A 20,852-nucleotide genomic window follows, 5' to 3' on the forward strand; every position below is an offset into this window, starting at 1 on the left:
CAGGTGCTAATTTGCGTTGCTCCTGGTAGATTGCGATGGTCATCATGGAAATGGAAGTGTTCATAAATGTGTGCATTTTTATCAAATCACTCACATTTTCCCCTCCAATCTGCGCTTTTATGGAATTTTCCTCTAACGCTAATTTGCCCTGTTTAGTAAAACTGGTCCTTTAACAATATTTTCTTAAAGTACCCCTTAGATTTTAAGTTGATATTCCAATAATTTGACAGCATAATAATAATAATGATAATAATACATTTTAAATATTTTAAGTATAATTACTGGATATTTGTATTGCAATAACAGTCTGAAACACACAGTCATGTAGACTAAAATAACAACCATATCTGTTTATTTAAATTAATTGTGCAGTTCTATTTACTTACTTGATTTAAAAAAAAAAAAAAAAAAAGACTTATTTAAGCTTTTCTTTAACTCACAAATCCCCTGCAGTTCCCTCACAAACCTTTGGGAAACCATGGTCTTTTTTAACTCAAACCAATTTTCCATAGCCATGTATTTGCATAAGTATGCTATATAAAAATTAGAATAATGTACAACCATCCGATCCTAATTGTAAAACAAACCCCAACAGGGAGATCAAAACACCCCATGCTTTGCATTAAGGTCTTGATCACTCTTGCATAATCAGATGATAATGACCGGCTGACTCTACATTACCATTACTATCAGTAACAGATTTACACAAGTTCCCTCAAGAACAAGTCATTTGAAAAAAGAGTTGAGAGAGTAAATAATCTGTTGTTCATTTACATTTATTTATCACGGCGAGTCTCTTTTGGTGTGCACTGTTTGTGTGTGATCTGCATGAGAGTCGTGGTGTCCCTAAGTTCAAATATCGTCCTGTGTAAGCTGACTGACAGCCGAACTGATCCCATCAGTTTATACAGAGAATGTATCTCACACTGTCAACTACCCAAGCTAATGAAATCGCAATGACAAGGCTGACTCCGTGAGTAATCTAATATGATATTCATGTAACTGAATAAAATCTGTGTGCAGATCGTATCTGTCATTGTTTGTCTCTGGGCGGGAATCTGTCCCGTTTTACATACACTGACAAAGGAAGGTGACAGACACATAGTGAGACAATCTACTACACTATGTTCTACAGCACATCTATGCTATGCTAAACAGCATGGGGTCTGATTCGTTTCGGTAATTAGTCCTATCTTATATCTAATGCGCCCCAAAGCTAATGACGTTGGAAGAAAATATTTCCATATGGCATCTTTTCATATTCATATCTCAAATTCTCCACTTTGCTGATTGGAGACTTCAATAACGGACACGATACTGTCATCTTCCTCCCTTGTCAGAGCGATTAAATTCATTAAAAGCTCTTCAAGTAATTGCGGCTCATCTACAGCAGAGCAAATATTCAATTAATACAGACAATTTAATAACTGTGATTCCCTCAATCCAAAGCAAATAACCTTGATGCATGTCTGCGCCTGATTAATTGGTTTTCTATTCTGAGGTCATTTTAATTTCCTTTAATTATTCATTAGTCCATTTATCATGCTGTGGAGAGCCAGGCAAATGTAAACTCCACTCTGAATGAAACTCAGACACGTATGGTGTGACTTCAAACACACTCATCAAGGACTACAGTCCAGTACGACTGAAACCAAAACATCTCTATGGAAAAAAAAATATTTGTTTAACATGTTCCAGGATATCAGAGGACAGGGTTGCTTCTTGGTTATCTGAAACAATCTCTAAAGACTGATCTAAACTTTTTAACTCATGAACTATCTATGCTGATATATTTAGTAAGCAAAAATCTAGTAAATGGCTTTAAATGTGCCGCTAAAAACAGCAATTAACCTTTTTTAGTTTAGGACCAGCCCTTTTCATTAAATTGTTTCAGTGTGAACTGCTATTCTTTTAAACTACAGATGATGAATGCAACAAATGATTTAATAAGACTTGACAAGAAGACAAGAGTGCTTTGGCCAAATTACCATGCAGTGAATTATTATCCTTCCTTTCTCTAGTCATTGAATGTATGACTATGAATCTCTGTCTTCAGTGCCGCCACATGCACGACCTCAGTTACCCACTGCTGATGCATTTGAAGAGAGGATACATTAATATGCAAAACATGTCATCCTCTCTCTATTGACAAACAAATGATGGCACTTTTATGTGGTTAGTTGATGCATAATGTGCTCATGGATTTTTTTTTTTTTTTTTTACAAACACAATTTATCTAAATACAGGCATGTTTAATTCAAAGTGCGTAGTTGTAAATGCCTGTGACATTTACTAGCAATTTCTGAGTGAAAATGGTTTCTTGTTTCTTCCAGTGTATCTATATCTAGTTCATTTTAAAACGTCCTGCATCTCGAATGATATGAAGTCAGAGCTGCATGTATAATAATGATAAAAAATGCTGTTGGAGTTTAGCATGACACGGTGAAGGATATCAGCTACAGTAAAAACAGCAGTGGAAAATAGCGATTCAAACTAAGCACCATCATTTACTTTCCTAACTGTTCTGAATCTTGCATAACCACTGACCTAGATGCATTTTCGTATTTTATTTTTTTCACTAAAGTAGCATTTTCACAGTTGATCACAGCATTTTGACACTAGAAATAATGTTTACTTTTCCAGGCAGGCAGCTCACCGCACTGACACTGTTGCCATGCAGACATCACATAAGACATGGTTTACCTTTCGTCCGCCAGTGTTGAGCCTCAGTGGTGTCAAGAAGGGATCAAATATCATATGGCTTGTCTCAATGTTGACTGGAGACTGTCTCTTCCCCACAGAACACAGATTCCATGCAGAATTTACCAGCCCCCAGAACGATGGCACTGCAACGGGAGAATGTACACAGTGACGGTTTGCAGGACGTTCTTCAAACAATCAAAATCATTTGTTCATAATAAGTAGTCTTGTATTTAATTTATAATAAATGAATGAATAAATAAGAACCACAACTGGATGTAATAATTATAAAGCATGAGAAAATATGTAACAATTAAATTAATTCAGCTATCCCCATGTCTTCTGCTTTAAATACATGAAACATTCCTTGCAGCTAAAATAAGCAGCACCATATAAAAATGAAGATGATTAAGGGATATTAAAAGGTATTAAATAAATTATATTACTTCGAGGTAATATAATGCTGTTATTTCAGATAGAGTGCGTTAATATAACTACTAGCAATCACTGTTACAACTGTAACACTATGACTTCTATTCATTTCAATTTTAAGATCTAGATTTTCTTATTAGAAGTCTATTAATGGCTACGGCTCACAGCTACGGTTTCTCATACCAAAAGAGGCCAGCTAGATTTGTAGCAGTGCGTTATGAAGGGAAATGTTAGAAATGTTACAGCTGCCCCCGGTCTCCCTATATCATAAATCTTTGATACTCATGAGAAAGTCGGCACAACAATATCCCTCTATTCTTTTAAATAACTTTACTCAACATCCGAGTTCCAGCAGCCCATGACATTTTCAAGCAATTTAGACTATTTATACGAAGTGTTCGCCTTGGCATTTTCACAGCATTGTGCTACATGCACCTCCACCTGACAACCATTACATCAGATGATTGGCAGCTTGCAAAACAGGATTCTTTATTAATAATTTATGAGCCGTCAGTGGTGTGGTTAAGGACCTCCAAGCTTGCATCTTCTATCAAGTAAATTCCATTCCTGGAACATTTTGGTCAAATGACCCAGTTGGCTTTACAGAAAAGCGACAACACATAATTTATAATGTCTATCCAACCACAATGACATCAACGCTTCTGCCCTCATTTCAGGCCTCCATATAAGTAAAGACTATTCATAAATCACTGTCTCCTTTGTCCTGATGCTAAGAGAAGCAGGTGGTCTCCACACCGTATTTTTCATGTTGCGAGTCGCCATAATTCGAGCCTGCATTTTCCTGAACAAGCACCACCTGCTGTTTCCTGTCATGTGAGTGTTCAACTATTCTCCATAAGAGAATAACTTAGTAGCCGCGTGCACACATACTTTCGTACACAAACAAAGAGCATAAACCCAGACACACGTGCAAAGGATGTGCAATCTCTGACTCCCTAATGCTACGCTAAGAAGGCCAGCATATTGTTTGTGGACACTTCTTGATAAACATAAGCGTTACTCAACTGAGGCAATGGAGCAGCTTTGTGATTAATAGAAGCATGTATGGTTGGTGCGGTCGGCCATCGCTTCAGTGGCGTTAACAGCCGGCTGCTATTCTACTCTCATTTTCTGGCATTTCTGCATTAGATGGTGCAGTGTAGAGAATGAAAATGGATTCCAAAAAAAATGTTGAGTCATCTCTTATTTAGGAAAAAGCTGAATTAGTCTGTAATGTCCTACAAGATGCAGGCAGAAGAATGGGAAATAATTCACATCCTTCTACATCCGTCACTGAAATGACAGGAAATCTATAACAGGAATGGGGCTGCAGTGTGTGGAATCGATCTGCTAAACACAGGTGACATGTCATAAATGGTAAATACTTATTACCTATTGGTAGTGCTAAAAGAGCAACCACAGTCAACAGCTCTTCACCTTTGGCAATATAATAATCCATGTGTACAAAAATCAAGCTGAATCTTCACTTTAGATAAGCTGCATGTTAAAAATAGATTTAAAATGCATTAATCTGAACAGCAATGAGTTTTACGCTAAAGGGATAGCGGTTAACATATTAATAGAGGGGAAGATTCTCAACTATTTTAGTCTGCTCTTCACTCAAATCTATTGTATATATTCAGAAATCTTATAACATAGTCTACTGCTTGGGAGAAATGGCTTTTATAAAATTTTGCATAAATATTATATAAAGATTTCCCCCCCAAAAAAAGAAAAAAAAAAAGTTTATGTTCTATGAAATATGGTCTAAATAGCCTTGGAATGACATGAGAGTGAGTAAACACATTTTTGAATGCATGGTTTAATTACTTATCTCTCAGTGTGACTGGGCACATCAGAGCTGGTCTTTAAAAAGACAGAAGAGGTTGTTCTGTTTAATGACCTGTATAAACTCACTTAAAATTCAAATATCCACTTTAGTGCATGGCTGCAAGCTTTTTATCTTTTAAGGCCCCAGGTCATACAGTGGTAATCCAAAATAACAATTAAAATGCCTCAATCGTGTGTATATAATAAGCATAAATAGATCCATCTCAGTTCAAGACCAACACTGTGAGGTATCCATTTAAACATCATTAGTCATATACATGCTGGATGTTGGTCATTTTTCTTTCACTATCCAGGCCAAATAAATTAAAATTAAATTGAATAATCGTGATATCTAAATAACGAAATAGTGTTATGTTAATTAGGGGTGATGCAATATACCAGCACTGGTGATACAGGTATTTAAAAATTAACAGTAAACATAGGACAACATGACATAATACAGGAGTTAAAATACATTGTTATTCTCATAAATGGTTGTACTTTGATGCTGCAGTGTACTAAAAATGGTTAGCATTTTAATGTCTTCTGTTTAGTGTAATTGTTCTTTTTGTATGCAGTGGTGTGATTTAGTGGTTAAAAAGGGGGGTGGGGGGAGTAAATTTGACTGATAGCCTGGTTTATTTATGTATTTTTATAATGTATGGTTATTTTGAATATATATTCTATATATATATTAACCCTAACCCTATATATTGAATATATATTCCCTAACCCTAACCCTATATATATATATTCACATTTCTCGTTTCATACACATTTTAAGACAAAAGTTACATTTACTTATTAGACTTAATCATTACAGTAATCATCCTCATAAAACATATTTTTCCGTTTAGCCGTAATAAATTATTTGGAGTTTGCACTTACAATCTAAGCACAGGAAAGGTTTTGTTAATCATATCAAATCAAGGTCGATCACAATGTTATTCACTGACAGAGTACTCCATCTATTCCCATGATCACAAGGTTTGGATCTTGTTCTTTGACATAAAAAAGAAAGAAAAGACTAGCACTTGCAGAATAATTAGCTTCCTCTGTGTAGTGGCCACCCTCGAGGTTTACTACAGTTCAGGGTCGAGCGAAGGCATGCACTATAGGACTAAGAAGACACACTTGCACCAATTAAGATGCTCATTAATCACTTCCACTCCAGATCTTGCCATAAAATCACAGAGCCTCTACCCCAAGACTACAGGAGAGTAGCTATGCACTTACCATAGTTAGAATGAAAGAGGCAAAAGTATTCCTTCAAACAGTGCTTCTCAACCCTGTTCTGGGGACCCCCAACTACTGCATAATTTGTATGTCCCTCATTTAACACACCTGATTCGGCTCATCAGCTCATAATAATACAAAATGTGCAGTGGTTGGAAGTCCCCAGGACAGGTTTGAGGAGCACTGTCTTAAAAGAGGGAAAAGGAACATGTGGAAAAGCAGTGAGTTTTGAAAACATCCAGATATATCACTGGCTATCTTGGTCAAACATTAAAAACTACTGTCTGTTTTGCCAAACCGATTGGCAATGAATACATAAAAATAAAATATTGTTACAAAACTGATGCTAAATGCTTGGAAGTTGCTTTCAAATGTTTAGCCTCTTCAACCAATCTTTAAACTTGGAGGCGGCAGTGAAACTTCACAATTGCGGGGAGGGTTCATTTCTATCCCCAGCATATGGCAAAACTGAAAGAAATGAAAAACCTTGGCTATCAGCTTTATTATCTCTAAGCAGTAAACAAGAAACCAGAGGAAAGCCTGGAAATGGTAACATTAATAATAAGTTTTTTAAAGGGATAGTTCACCCAAAAATTTTGTCATTAATAACTCCAGACTTTTTCCAGACTTTTGTTTATCTTTGGAACACAAATCAAGATATTTTTGATGACATCTGACAGCTTTCCGACCCTGCGTAGACAACAAGGGTACTACCACATTCATGGCCCAGAAAGGTAGCAAGGACTTTTTTTTTAGGGTAGCTTTTAATTAAACATTTGTGTAATTTATTATTTTTATTGTTTTTTATTTGTTGTTGTTTTATATTTCTTTTCATATCTTTGCTTGTTGTATTAAATTATACAGTGTATTTGTTTTTGTTCAGCATTTTGAGATCTACATTTAAAGTCGATACAGAAAATAAAGTTATTAAAATACTCCATGTGACATCAGCATTTCAACAAATTTTATGAAGCTACAAGTACTTTTTGTGTGTAAAGAAAACAAAAATAATTACTTCATTCAACAATTTCTTCTCTTCCAGTAAGTCTCCGCCTCCATTCACAAAAGCGTGTGTCATGGTACTGTCATGAATGGCATCAGAGACCAAACAGAAGAGAAGAAATTGTTGAATAAAATCATAATTTTTATTTTCTTTGTGCTTGTTTTGTATTCTCAAAGAATCATAAAATTTTGGTTTAACCACAGATGTCACATGGACTATTTTGACAATGTCCTTATGGGGTTTGGAATGACATGAGGGTAAGTAATTAATGACACAATTTACATTTTTGGGGTTACCATCACTTTAAGAACCAAATTAGCACATTTCAGAAGGATCATGTGACACTCCAGCCTGGAGTAATGACTGGTGAGATATTGATATGTCATCACAAAAATAAACAATGTTTAAAATGTTTTAATATATAAATCAGTTACTTAATTTTGAAAACTTTTTTTTTAAACTGACACCAAAAATGTAAACATTTATGTAACAAAAATTTTGAATTACTCATCCACTACATTTTGTCATTTTACCTCATAAATTAAAAACATGCTCACCAAAGAAAAGGTGTATTCAAGCAATTGTATGAAGTAATCTATGAATTTCATTATTTAAAAAAAAAAAATAACTAAGATCATAGAACAACATTGTATATTGAAATAATTTTGCAACTAGTAAGCATACAACAATCTTGCAAAAGATTATTACACACAAATCGCAAAAGACAGCTGTTTTGCGCTTGGAAAGTCAGAATGTCATCTGAGTAATTCAGCTCTTTGTCCCTTAATTGGTGCAGTTCATCAAAGCAGTGCTTTATCAGGTGTAGCATTAGAGCAAACAGGAGTATCAACCCTCACGTAATGATTAGTGGCTGAGACCACGAATCATTCACAAACTATCATTGTCTAGGTAAACAGTTCCAAAGGTAAAGTGGCATCCAGCGGGACAAGCATGCAGTCGGCGTGTTTAAATGGCATAGGACAGCTGAACCTCTTTGGACGTGTCCTCTAATGCCAGCGTAATCTCAGCACCCTGGGCCGGTGGGCCTCATTAGGCCGGACCAACCCAAGAACAATAAACATGTCAGTCAAGATAACTCCTCCTGTCATTTGTTAATGGGCAGGGATATCTGATCTGGCGGAAAAGAGGGCTTCTCAAAGCAGAATACAAATGAGAATAAAACTGCCATGGTACAGCCTGCACAGAGGAACCATGGTCACTAAAATCTCTATGGTTTCTTCACAGGCCGCACACGTATGTGGCTCCTCCACCACAGAGACATCAACAGCAAAGCACTCAACAGGACCTTCTCCTCTCGCTTGCTAAATGTCATCTGCCTGTTTCGGAGGCTTCGCATCTCTGAGGAGTCCTTCAATGCTGGCCTCCAAAGGATACGCTGAAGAGCGGCTTTATCCTTGAGCACTTCTGAGCTGACAATAACCACATAGAACAGAATTAAATGCTACGGGAAGGATTTCAAATGTAGCACAGTTGATATTTCTATACAGACTACTGGATGCAGTGTGCCATTTAATGCTTTGGCCACTATTTAAAAGTCTTTTTTCTTGGCTTGAGACAACACTTTCCCACCATTCACAAGCTATTCATGTTATACAGTAGAGGGCGCTGTTACAAATCTTCCAAAATAATACAGACTCGTTGAATCCAAAAACATGCAAAGATGATGATCTGTGAAGTGGACCGAAGATAGGCCTGTCATGATACCCACAATTGTGTAGTCTTGACTACATCAGAGGATGTGACAAGAAATGTGTCTACAAGACTATCCTAGGTCTGAGAAATGTCAAAGCTCAGTCCACTGAATGCACTTATTCACAGCGTGTAAGCATATTTAATACCACATTGAAACATATCCCATCATTTAGGTCTGGGTTCTGCAATAACATGCCCTAAAATCAAGAGGAAAACTTTGCGGTGCAGGTTCATTAAATTAGATAATAAGTATAATCTAAGTAAAACAAAGTGTTGCATATTTGATTGGTACAGAGATGTGTATGATGCATTGATAAAAAAAAAAAGGTATGTTTTAACACGCCCCCACGTCTACATCACTGTGTGGAAAGATTTGCATAACACCGCCCAAATGTCCACGCAAAGAAAGAAGGCATAACTTTTATTTTCACTGTTGCTGCCGGCGCAATGTTGTGGAGACGCGGTGCATTTCATTGTGAAAGCGAAACAACTTTGTTTTGCCTTCCAAAAGAGGACACAACTAGAAATCAGTGGTTCAATTAAATGTACAACATAGTTCCATAAAAGTTCAACCCAAATATTCAGATGTGTGCAGTGGATTTTATGGAGGACAGTCTGGTGCTTCTGACTCTAAAAACGATGTATTTTATATTTAAATAATTTTCCACTGATGATTCAAATGTGAGTTTTGAGCAATGTAGAATAGCACTTGTTGTTTGTCGTTTCTCTGATCACAAATGCAGGCATGGTTTTATGTTTACAGTGATACACAACTCAATGTGTTAAAACACGGTATAAGTAATTATAATCAATAATTATGTCCATACTGGATGAAAAAAAAAGCCTAGTTTGTAAAGGTTTTATTGGTTTTGTCTCGTTGAGCCAGTGTTCTGACAAATAATGCACAGTATGATTAGGGGCATAACATTTCCATCACATGAGTTATTCAGCCAATCACAAAGCACTGGATTGCTGGCCAACCAGCAAACACCTCGCTTTTCAGAATGATGAGCTTTGTAAAAATCGATGCGTATCAAAAAGGCGGGCATAGAGGAGCAACAATAATGTACATGATGTGGAAAATAATGTTTGTTTTTTTAACCTCAAACCGCATAAACACATTGCATTACACCAAATAAACAACATAATGTTCTTTTTAGCAATGTCATATGACCCCTTTAAATAACACTCTGTAAAAACTGCTTAATTTTTTACAACATTATGTTGTAAGTGTGTCCCATTGGATAATCACAAGTTCTACACAGGGTATATTCCATTTCTACTTGGAAGTTGGAAATTCTGAGTTCCCTGTAGGAACTTTTAACTGAAATGCCCCCTCAAGTCAGAACTTCAAAGTGGAATCTCTGAGGAAACACAACAAACCTGTTTTCTGAATCCAATAAGCCTGCTCAGTGCATTAACAGAAGTGAAACAGCAGTAACATATTTTTTATTATAATGTACTATACTAGTTAGCAGTAATATACTATAACATTTCTGTTATAGTATATTTCTGATATCAATGGCCAATTTTTTTTTTTTTCCTGACTTGTACTTGAACACGATCAGCTCAGGTGTGACATCATGCAGCTCTGACATTGAGTAAATAACAGACTACCATGCAAAACGTGTCTGGGATGAGTTATGGAACATATCTAGAGGTAAGAAACCCAGACTTATTGATTCCGTTATAATTCAGCATGAGGATAATATCTGAAGTGGAGGACAAAATTACTAGTAGACGTAGACTTGTGTTCATTTGGCGTGTAAACACTCATTTGAATAGGCAGTCCTGAGGCTAGCCTTCTAGTCAACTGAACCACTACACACGTTTTATCTTTTTTTTTTCTCTCTGTCTCTGCCCTGTTTTCCCCAACACTTAAGCTCTCTTTGGCTGTCCGTTAACCATGTCAGGCATGTCAGAGTGTGGATTTAGCCTAAACCTCTCATTGAATCTGAAAATAATCCCCAAGTCATCCTGCTGTTATCTTGGTCATGCTTGTCAGAAGAGAGGATTCCTGTGTCACTGAGATCTAAATTGTGCTCATTACATGTGTTTATCCAAAAACAACAGAGGAATAATGATTTGTAAAGAAACACTAACCCATGTGTAACATGCATTCACAACACAATTAACTTATGTAATATGATGTATTTAAGTTTATTTTCAGTGGGCAATAATATGGGATTGGGCTGGATTTTGTCCATCAGGATTGATTGGATCATAAGCCATGATATTATTTGGTTTGGGGTTGGTAAGAATTTCTATTTATTTATTTATTTATTTATACATTTTTAAAAGTGGTCTCATGCTCATCTAGGCATTTAATACAATAACAATTTTAATTTGTTGAAATATTATTGAAATCAAATTACACATACTGTACACACAAAAATTTAATGTATTTACTAGCAGCCAGACTGTCACATGATTCTTTAGAAATGATTGTGTAATATGCTGATTTTATCAATGCTGAAAACTGTTATGCTGCTTAATATACTTTTATTATTTTATTATTTGATGAGCATTTATATTAAACATTATTATTTTGTTATTAGTAAAAATACATTATTTTAGATTTATCAAACAGCCAGATTGATTGATTTAGACAAAAACATAATCAAGGCTTTTTGGCTTTTAGTCCATATGTGTTTACATTATCTTTGAATTCAGTATAATGTTAATGGTTTAAAAAAGTATACAAGTAAACTTTGAGCAGAAATCTTTTAAAGATAGATAGATAAATTAATTAATTAATAAAAATGTACAAAAATACTGATGATATAATCCTGAACTACACAGATTTTATTTATTTTTCACAGATCAAATGCTCTATAAAATGAAAATGCCCCTCCTTTTAATCCCAAGTAGCCAGTGTAACCTGAAGAGGTGAGTATTAACATCAGTTTTTTTTTTTGGCTCATTGAAGATAACTCTTACTGCTGCATTCTAGATCAGTTGCAGAGGTTTGATAGAACATACAGGAAGGCCAGCCAAGTCTGGAGAGAACAAGAGCTTGGACAAGAAGTTGTGTGACTTGCTCTGATAGGAAGGGTCTAATTTTCCTAATGTTGTATAAGGCAAATCTTCAGGACTAGACCGTCATAGCAATATGGTCTGTGAAGCTTAACTGACGATCGATCACAACTCCTAGGTTTCTGTCTGTCCTGGAAGGAGTTATGGTTGACGAACCCAGCTGTATAGAGTAGTTGTGATGAAACGATGGGTTAGCTGGAACTACAAGCAGTTATGTCTTAGTAAGGTTGAGCTGAAGGTGATGGTCCTTCATCCATCTAGAAATGTCTCTCAGACAGGCTGCAATGCGAGCAGCTACTGTCGGATCATCTGGTTGGAATGAGAAGTAGATTTGAGTGTCATCAGCATAGCAGTGAAAAGAAAAGCCATGCTTCTGAATGACAGATTCTTATGATGTCATGTACTGTAGATGGAGGAGAGATTTGTCCAAGCACTGAGCCTTGAGGAACCCCAGTAGCCAGAAGTTGTGACTTAGAAACCTCACCCCTCAAAGACACCCTGAACTTGAACCACAGGAGTGCGGTTCCAGAGATCCCCATCTTTCTGAGGGTAGACAGGAGAATCTGGTTGTTAACTGTGTCAAAAGCAGCAGACAGTTTCAGGATCATCTGACTCTCCTTACCACAGCACTAGTCTCATGTCCTACAAAACTTCCACTTCCCCTCAGTAAATCTCTCCACAGCTGTTCATCAGGTACATGTCTTTGTGAAGTTACCCTACATGGTTAACTTTTACAACACTGTGGGGAAATTCAGCTGTGGGTGGACACCTTAGGTACTGAAACATGTGATAGGATATAAAGGAGGCTACATAACCACAACTAGAAAAATAGGAAATGCAGGTCTGTAACAGCAAAAGAAATAGATATAAAAAAGTTACAAAATGTAATTTGTAGCTTGACAATGAATACTTGTCCTGAACTGATTTGATACCAATATCACAATGATATCTACCAGTAGAGTTGTTCCGATTCCGATACTAGTATCGGAAATATCTCCGATACCACAACAAATTCTGGCATCGGCATCGGCGAGTACATGAACCCATATACCGATCCGATACCATTTTCTTAAAAAAGACCTAGTTATGACCGCAAGCTTTGCCTAACCGCTGCACGGTTCTTCTTCGCTGCTCAAAATGCATTGAAAACACAGGAAGTTGTGCTGTGTTGCCACAAGCAACCCCTGTTTAGAGCAGCGAAGAAGAAATGAAAACGCGTTAGCAGCCCTTATCTATATATGACTGGATCACTCATCACATTCTAAACTGCCAAAAGACAGTGAAGCCGCTACTATATTATAGATCAGTGGTTAGCAGTATGTCTCTGTAGTACCGGTAGTTACAGACTCTCGAGTATATTCAGTACCGGCAGCTGCGTTCAGTCGCTTCCGTGTAAGTCAAAGCGCAGGGCTCCAGACAGTAGCCGAATATATACTAGTGTCTGTGAATATTAAACTGCAAAATACTATTTAAATATTACTCCCGCAAAATCTACATCTCTGTGGGTGACTGGCACAGATGCGCGAGAGCTCGCTGTTTTGTAGTCTCTGCTGTGTGTCATGAGGACACGAACGCATAAACCGTCACTTCATGAGAATTTACCGTTTCATTTGAGAATACTGTCATATCATAAACACAGACACTCAAAGATCTTCATGGCAGCCCATTAAAATAAATGTTTGGTTTACATGAGTAAATTGACAATATATAAAGCTACTGTTGTAGCCTACAGTAATAATAATACGTCTCTATAATAATAATAATTATGCCTAGATGGTTGCTTGTTTTTTACTTGTTTTGTTGTAAAGAGATTATCTGATTAATAGATCTTTTTTTTATATTCCTAGACTTATTTGTTGCAGTTTTTTTATACAGTTATATTGTAAAACTTAAATACCTTTTTTTAGTTTGCGGTGTTAGATTTTTGGCTGCATATGCATATGCAAGTTCTTTTTTGCATATGAAAATAAATAATACTGTCAAATTCATGTTAGATAATAAAAATACTGTAATAAATACAGTAGTTCACCATGTATTTGTTCATGTTTTATTGAGGGATCTGTCTGAAGCACACCATAAAAAGAATTCTAGCAATTTACACAGGGCTAGTAGTATATACAGCTGTATATACAGATATACACCCAGGTATCGGATCAGTACTCGGTATCGGCCGATACCCTGAGCCCAGGTATCGGAATCGGTATCGGGAAGAGAAAAAGGGTATCGGAACATCTCTATCTACCAGTCATTCTTAATTCTCCGTAGTCTTCAAATATAAGATACATTTTTTTGGCGGAAAAAAAAAAGTTCCACCTTTAACATGCAACCCATCAAAAATAATGAAACAATGTGTCTCTGATAAAGAGAGAAAAGGTGCAGCCTGACACAGAGCGCTGATGCTGGAAACACTGTGCAATTGAGCACTCTGGCTGATCAACGGGGAAAAATATTAATCAGATCTTAACGACAAGGACAATTCTGGGCTTCATGCCTCAGCGCTGGGAGACTGACAGATGTGCAGATCTGAGTTCTAAGAATAATTCTGACAGCAGCTAGAATAAATGCATTTTGGAACCAATGTTAAAGTTGGACTTTATCTGTGAAAATTTAGTAAAAATATAGCAAAAATGATCAGATATGTGGCCAGATACATGCCACAGCTAAATATGACTATTGTTTCTCGTAAGTGCTTAACCTTGCTCTGAACACAGTTCTGTCCAGTTTATTATGGGGTATTTACACTTGGTCGCTTCATACATGTTAGCTGCTACCTGACTGTATGCAAATTACATTTACACTTTCCACATAAATGTGTCTGTTCAGAAAAATTGATATAAATCTTATTTAGTATTCTTGTTGTATACGCAAATGCAAATGAGTACCAAGGATACTAATGCCTTTAGTATAATACTCATAATACTACAAGGTAACAGTTACAACATTATATATATATATATACAGTTGTGGCCAAAAGTTGAGAATTACATAAATATCGGAAATTGGAAAAGTTATACATATACATACATACATACATACATACATATATATATATATATATATATATATATATATATATATATATATATATATATATATATATATATATATATATATATATACACATACACAAACATACATATAAATAGATACACACACACACACACACACACACACACACACACACACACACACACATATATATATATATATATATATATATATATATATATATATAGTAATATTGAATTTATAATAAATGACTACAAATTATTAATTGTTAGTTCAACATACAGAATATGTAAACAAATGTTGATCCATATCGTAAAATTGTATTTTTATTAAATATAAATTAATATTCCAGTATTGTTATAGTGTTGATCTAATTCAATACTTCATTGCCATGTATTTATATTAATAATAAATGCTATTAAAAATATTTTGTTCAATGTTAGTTCACAATACCTAATAAACGCATTCAATTCAACCCATGTTTTCAAAACACCATAGTAACATTTTTCAATAGCACACCACAGCTCAATTTTATCTCATTATTGGCAACTGTTTAAAAAATTAAAACTGGTGCTTTTTGATAGCTGGATGGTACCAAGGAGGTCCATGTATCAGACAACAGCTATAACAGCCACTGCGAAACACGTGCAGCTGTCAATGTGTTTCTTTTGCATCACTTGAATTATTCACCTGTTGCCACTCGGACTGAACCAGGAGATGTCTGCGTATTAGGGAAACTCTCTATGATGAGAAGTGGGTGAGGCATGGCTCAAGGTTGCCTGCTGGTTTCCTTTGTGTGCATGTCCAAGGTATCACTTTTGGAGCCTCTCTGTATTTGTGCATGGTATTGGATGCTAGAGGGTTGCCTGAGGCTGCTTTCAGCAAGCGTCTATGTGCTAGGAATATGCGGCAGGGTGTAAGTACAGTGCTTATATTCACGGAGGCTGTAACGCATCAACAAGCGTGCTGGATTTGATTAATATTTGAGTACATTCGACCCAGCAGGAGAATGAGGAGGCCATTTTATGAAAAGCAGTCTCTTGATGTCTCTTGATGTACCTCCAACCCTGACAGTTGTCTGTGGCAGCTGTAAGAAGGGAGTAATGTCTCTCAAAGGTCAACCACACTGACAAATGACTCCCTTTGAAATAGATTATGGTCATATGTGGAGTCTTTTTTTTACGGTTTAGTTTATCCATCCAGCCCGACTGATCTGAAAAAACAAGCGGCAGAGGCATAAAAACTCTGTGCAATCTACCATCTGACACATGCAAATCAAAGAGCCTTCAAACTCCGCAATCATTGCGTAAGAACCAAATATCTCTTTAAGCCACCCCTCTAATCATGTAGATATAAATAAAACTTAAACGAATGACCTTATGAACGCTGAAAGGAAGGACTTCAATCATCCGCACAACCTCTGTCATATGGCACGATTCAAGTCCATGTGACGCTGTGTGATTTAAGAACACTGTTTTGTAAGGAAAACAGCTGTGTGCGAGAGAAAACGCTGGTTTAATGCCTTGATTAGAATACTGATTATGAGTGCCAGCCATGAATCCTTTAAGCTCCGAAGCAATAAACAAGCATGTGGTTTCTGAAAGGATTTAACAGGCGACTTAACTGTATCCCGAGCCCTTTGTACTTATCATAGACACTGTTTTACAGTGGCCTAACCACTAATAAGAAAGAGAGCAAAAGCGAGAGTAAGGCAGAGCAATGAAGAAATCAATTCCCTTGGGTTGCACCGTCCATCCACCCCCTGTTTTGCACCATTCCAAACCCCCGAATGACCTGCTGTTCAAAGATGAAATGAAGATGCATGGCCATATGAATGAGACAATGCGTAAATGGGTAAGGGTGCAAATTAAATGCCTTGATGAGTCATCTGCAATACATCATTTGCTCTTAAATCCTGAAACTCCATTAGCTGCAGCTACTTAATCAAATAATTCAATAGACCCCACTGCTTTGTTTTCTTTTGCTCTCATTAATTGCGGGGGGAAAGAATGACACCGTGCCAAATGAGCAGGGCGTGACAGAGGACACAGCAATGCGTCTCACATTCAGTGGGTTTTAAAAGATGAAAGGGCGATAATAATGTTTACCTTCAAGGATGAAAAAAAAGCATTACGGCGTTGGCGGAGGTTGTGCCTGGCTGCCAGGACTAATCACAGGCAGACATCTCTCACATCTTTAATTTAATCTGATAATGGGTTATGGGTTATGACAAATGGGGGTGTAATAGCAAATATTATACATTTTTTAAATATTTAGGTATCGCATTTCCCCATTTTTGTGGAATTATATTTAGCACACATATAAAATAACGTCTGTAAGACTAAGCAGAAGCTTCTGTCAACTGGTTGCATTGGCAGTGAACTCGATGAGTAGCAGTAACCGTAATTGTAATAGAACTAGCACCAATATCTACCTTTGGCAAATCAGTTAGGACTACTGGGCTAGCATTAAATCAACTAGTTAATATTTATAAGCCAGGCTGAACAGAGTAACGACTTTCAGAAATCTACAAATGATCATCATCAGCTACTACTCTAAAAGGCTTCTTTTAATTAATTTGACAGAACTTTGACGGACCTTGGTTTGTAACATTTGATTAAAAGAACTATCTGATGCAGATCTAAGTGATCTGCATTATTGTTTAAGATGTTTTTTTCAGTCTGCAACAGATGTACATAAGACGTCAGAAGGCTCTCTTATTTTGGATGTGCACTAAATTATAGGCTCACTGCAGGGGTGTATTTGACTTTCAAAACATACAAAATACAATTTTTAACCTAGTCTACACACAGCTATACTTGATAAATCCAGCAATTTGTGGATTACTGACATGAACGAGAGGGAAGTTATGTAACTATGTACTGTTTGATAATTGCTGAGAAGATGATCCTGTGATTGAGGAAAATGGTGTGTGGTGTCTGGTTTTACAATGTGAACTAAAGGACTACTGGCAATGAAGTGGTTGAGATTTATCAACAAGACAAACCCAGGCCATATGGCAAAGCATGGACATGAAATAATAAAGAAAGAGCATTTAAAGCAAGCTATAAATTACAATTTATGACCTCTGATAATTTGACATGTAATCCACTTTAATTTTAATCTAAGAATGGGTGCAGCCATTTGTTACATTAAAGGGATCATATGATGCGATTTAAATTTTTTGTTTCTCTTTGGAGTGTTACAAGCTCTTTGTGCATAAATAAGATTTGTAAAGTTGCAAAGACTAAAGTCTCAAATCCAAATAGGTATTCTTTATAAAAGTTAAGCGTCAACTACACCCTCCTAAAATGGCTCATTCTAACTCTAACATTTCCGTCACACACTTCAGGCATTCAGCCAATCACAACCCACTGGATAGCTAGCCAATCAGAATACACCTCGCTTTTTAGAACGATAAGCTTTATAAAAGGAAAGGCAGGGCATAGAGAAGAAACAATAATGCACATTATGTAGAACATTTTTTTTTCAACCTTAAACCACATAAACACATTGCATTACACCAAATACATACAATAATGTTATTTTTAGCAACATCATATGACCCCTTTAATGTGCAAGCCTTCTCTTTCACTTCCAGTTTTAAAACAGGGTTATTTGTTATTATTTCATTTTAATTTATTAACACATTGGTTTCTTATTCTTATTAAGAAACCACAACTAGATCCTAGTTAACTGGCAAATTATAGGTCCATTTTAATTTTTTTACAAAGTTTTGTTGCTCCTTCCTGAAAAAAAAGAAAAAAGAAATCTGTATAAAGAATTTCAGTCAGGTTTCAGGCCCCACGATAGCACAAAACTGCACCTGTTAAAATTACAAATTACTTGCTTCTTGTGTCAGATCAAGGCTGCATCTCATTGCTAGTTTTACTTGATCTTAGTGCTGCGTTCGACACCATAGATCATGACATACTCCTAGATCGATTATACAACTATTCAGGTTTTCAAGGGCAGGCTCTAAGTTGGTTTAGATCCTACCTGTCTGATCGCTTCCACGATCGCTACCACTTTGTTTATTTTAATGGCAAGTCATCTCATTTATCACCAGTAAAATATGGAGTGCCACAAGGATCTGACCTAGTATTTTCAATGTACATGTTGCCCCTTGGTAATATTATTAGAAAACACGGGATTAGTTTCCAGTGTTATGCTGATGATATTCAACTATACATCTCAAAGAGACCAGATGAAACTTATAAATTATCTAAGCTAACAGTGTGTTAAAAATGTAAAAGATTGGATGACCAAGCATTTTCTTCTATTAAATTCGTATTAGACAGAGATATTACTTATTGGACCAAAAAAAGGTACACAGAATCTCATAGATTACAGTTTGCAACTAGACGCATGTACTGTACTGTAACTTCCTATACAGTCAAACATCTGGGGGTTCTATTAGACAGCAACTAGTCTTTTGAAAACCATATTTCCAATGTCACAAAAACAGTATTCTTCCATCTTAGAAACATTGGCAAACTACGAAACATGTTACCTGTTTCTGATGTAGAAAAGCTAGTTCATGCATTAATGACCTCTAGATTGGACTCTTGTAATGCACTTCTAGGTGGTTGTCCTGCTTCGTCAATAAACAAGCTACAGGTAGTCAAAAATGCAGCGGGTAGAGTCCTTACCAGGTCAAGAATATGGACCATATTACCCCAATTTTACAGTCTCTGCACTGGCTACCTATTAAGTTCTGTATCATTTACAAATAATTATTACTTATCTACAAGGTCATTAATGTTTTAGCTCCTGCGTTCCTAACTAGCCTTCTACCACACTACAACCCATCACGCACCCTAAGGTCACAAAACGCTGGACTTTTGGTAGTTCCTATGATAGCAAATTCCACTAAAGGAGGTAGAGCTTTCTCACATTTGGCTCCCAAACTCTGGAATAGCCTTCCTGATAATGTTCAGGGTTCAGCCACACTCCCTCTGTTTAAATCTCAATTAAAAACATCTCTTTCACCAAGCATTCAATAATGCATCTCATAATTTGTTACTGCAGTTGTATCTGATCAAATGCGCATTATTACATCCCATGTCCAAATCAGCACAGCTGAACAGTTCTGCGTTCACGTGCACACAATAGGCCTAAGCTTGCTGCAAAGCACCGTCAAAAGTAATTACCATAAATTTGACAGCGGGAAATAGTAGGGAGATATTTGAATTATTTACTAATAAATAATAAAATGAACAAAAAATGCAAGTGGTGTCTCAATGTCCTGAAGCGTCTCCATTGGATATAGTGCACATTTATCTGGGTCTAACGTTTAAACATTGTTATATGCTATTTTTTTTATATCTATAGATTTTATTTTAGTAAAGTCATGATGATTTGAAAAGGCTAAACTGATCAAACATATCAATCAATACTGTACATTAGGGTGCTTTATGTTACAATGCATGTTTATTCCGATTGTGCTTATTTTCTTATCTTAGTGTTCTGTGTTACCCGGATAGTACATTTTATGGGTGATTTTGGTAGTTCAAGTAGCTTGGCATATGACATCATTTCGCTTGATTAAATTCTTTGATTCAGTTGTAACACATACCAGCATCACATTGTCACCAAACCAAATTTCTGTATCGCCAACTTTAACAGGATATCTTTTGGATCTTGCACATCAAGAACCCCAGAAACAGTACAAAAGACATGAGATGCATGTGCACAACATGTTTAAGTGATATGATTGTAGCAACAGAGCAAGTGAGGAGAGAGTGTGTGGGAGAGAAAGAAAGGAGCGAGAGCTCTTCAGAATAAGTCTTGGAGATGAGACTTGTACACTCAAGAGGACAGTACTGAGAAGACTTCATCCAGGTCTTTCATCAGTACTGGGCTTCTTGAATAAATAAATAAATAAATAAAT

General features: G+C 36.3%; 1 protein-coding gene across 2 annotated transcripts in view; it reads right to left on the reverse strand.

Annotated features, from left to right (window-relative positions):
• Positions 1–2,178: 2,178 nt before the first annotated feature.
• Positions 2,179–20,852, reverse strand: part of LOC113112091 (carbonic anhydrase-related protein 10-like) — a 70,311-nt gene continuing 51,637 nt past the window's right edge. Inside the window, exon 3 of one of the 2 annotated variants that reach the window (XM_026277485.1) lies at positions 2,179–2,846. In XM_026277485.1, the coding sequence (XP_026133270.1) occupies positions 2,653–2,846 (194 nt within the window). In that variant the 3' untranslated portion in view covers positions 2,179–2,652. The remainder of the gene's footprint in view (positions 2,847–20,852) is intronic. The other variant, XR_003293390.1, reaches the window with a different exon arrangement.

Source organism: Carassius auratus, chromosome 12 (assembly GCF_003368295.1).
Source record: "Carassius auratus strain Wakin chromosome 12, ASM336829v1, whole genome shotgun sequence".
Taxonomy (NCBI): Eukaryota; Metazoa; Chordata; class Actinopteri; order Cypriniformes; family Cyprinidae; genus Carassius; species Carassius auratus.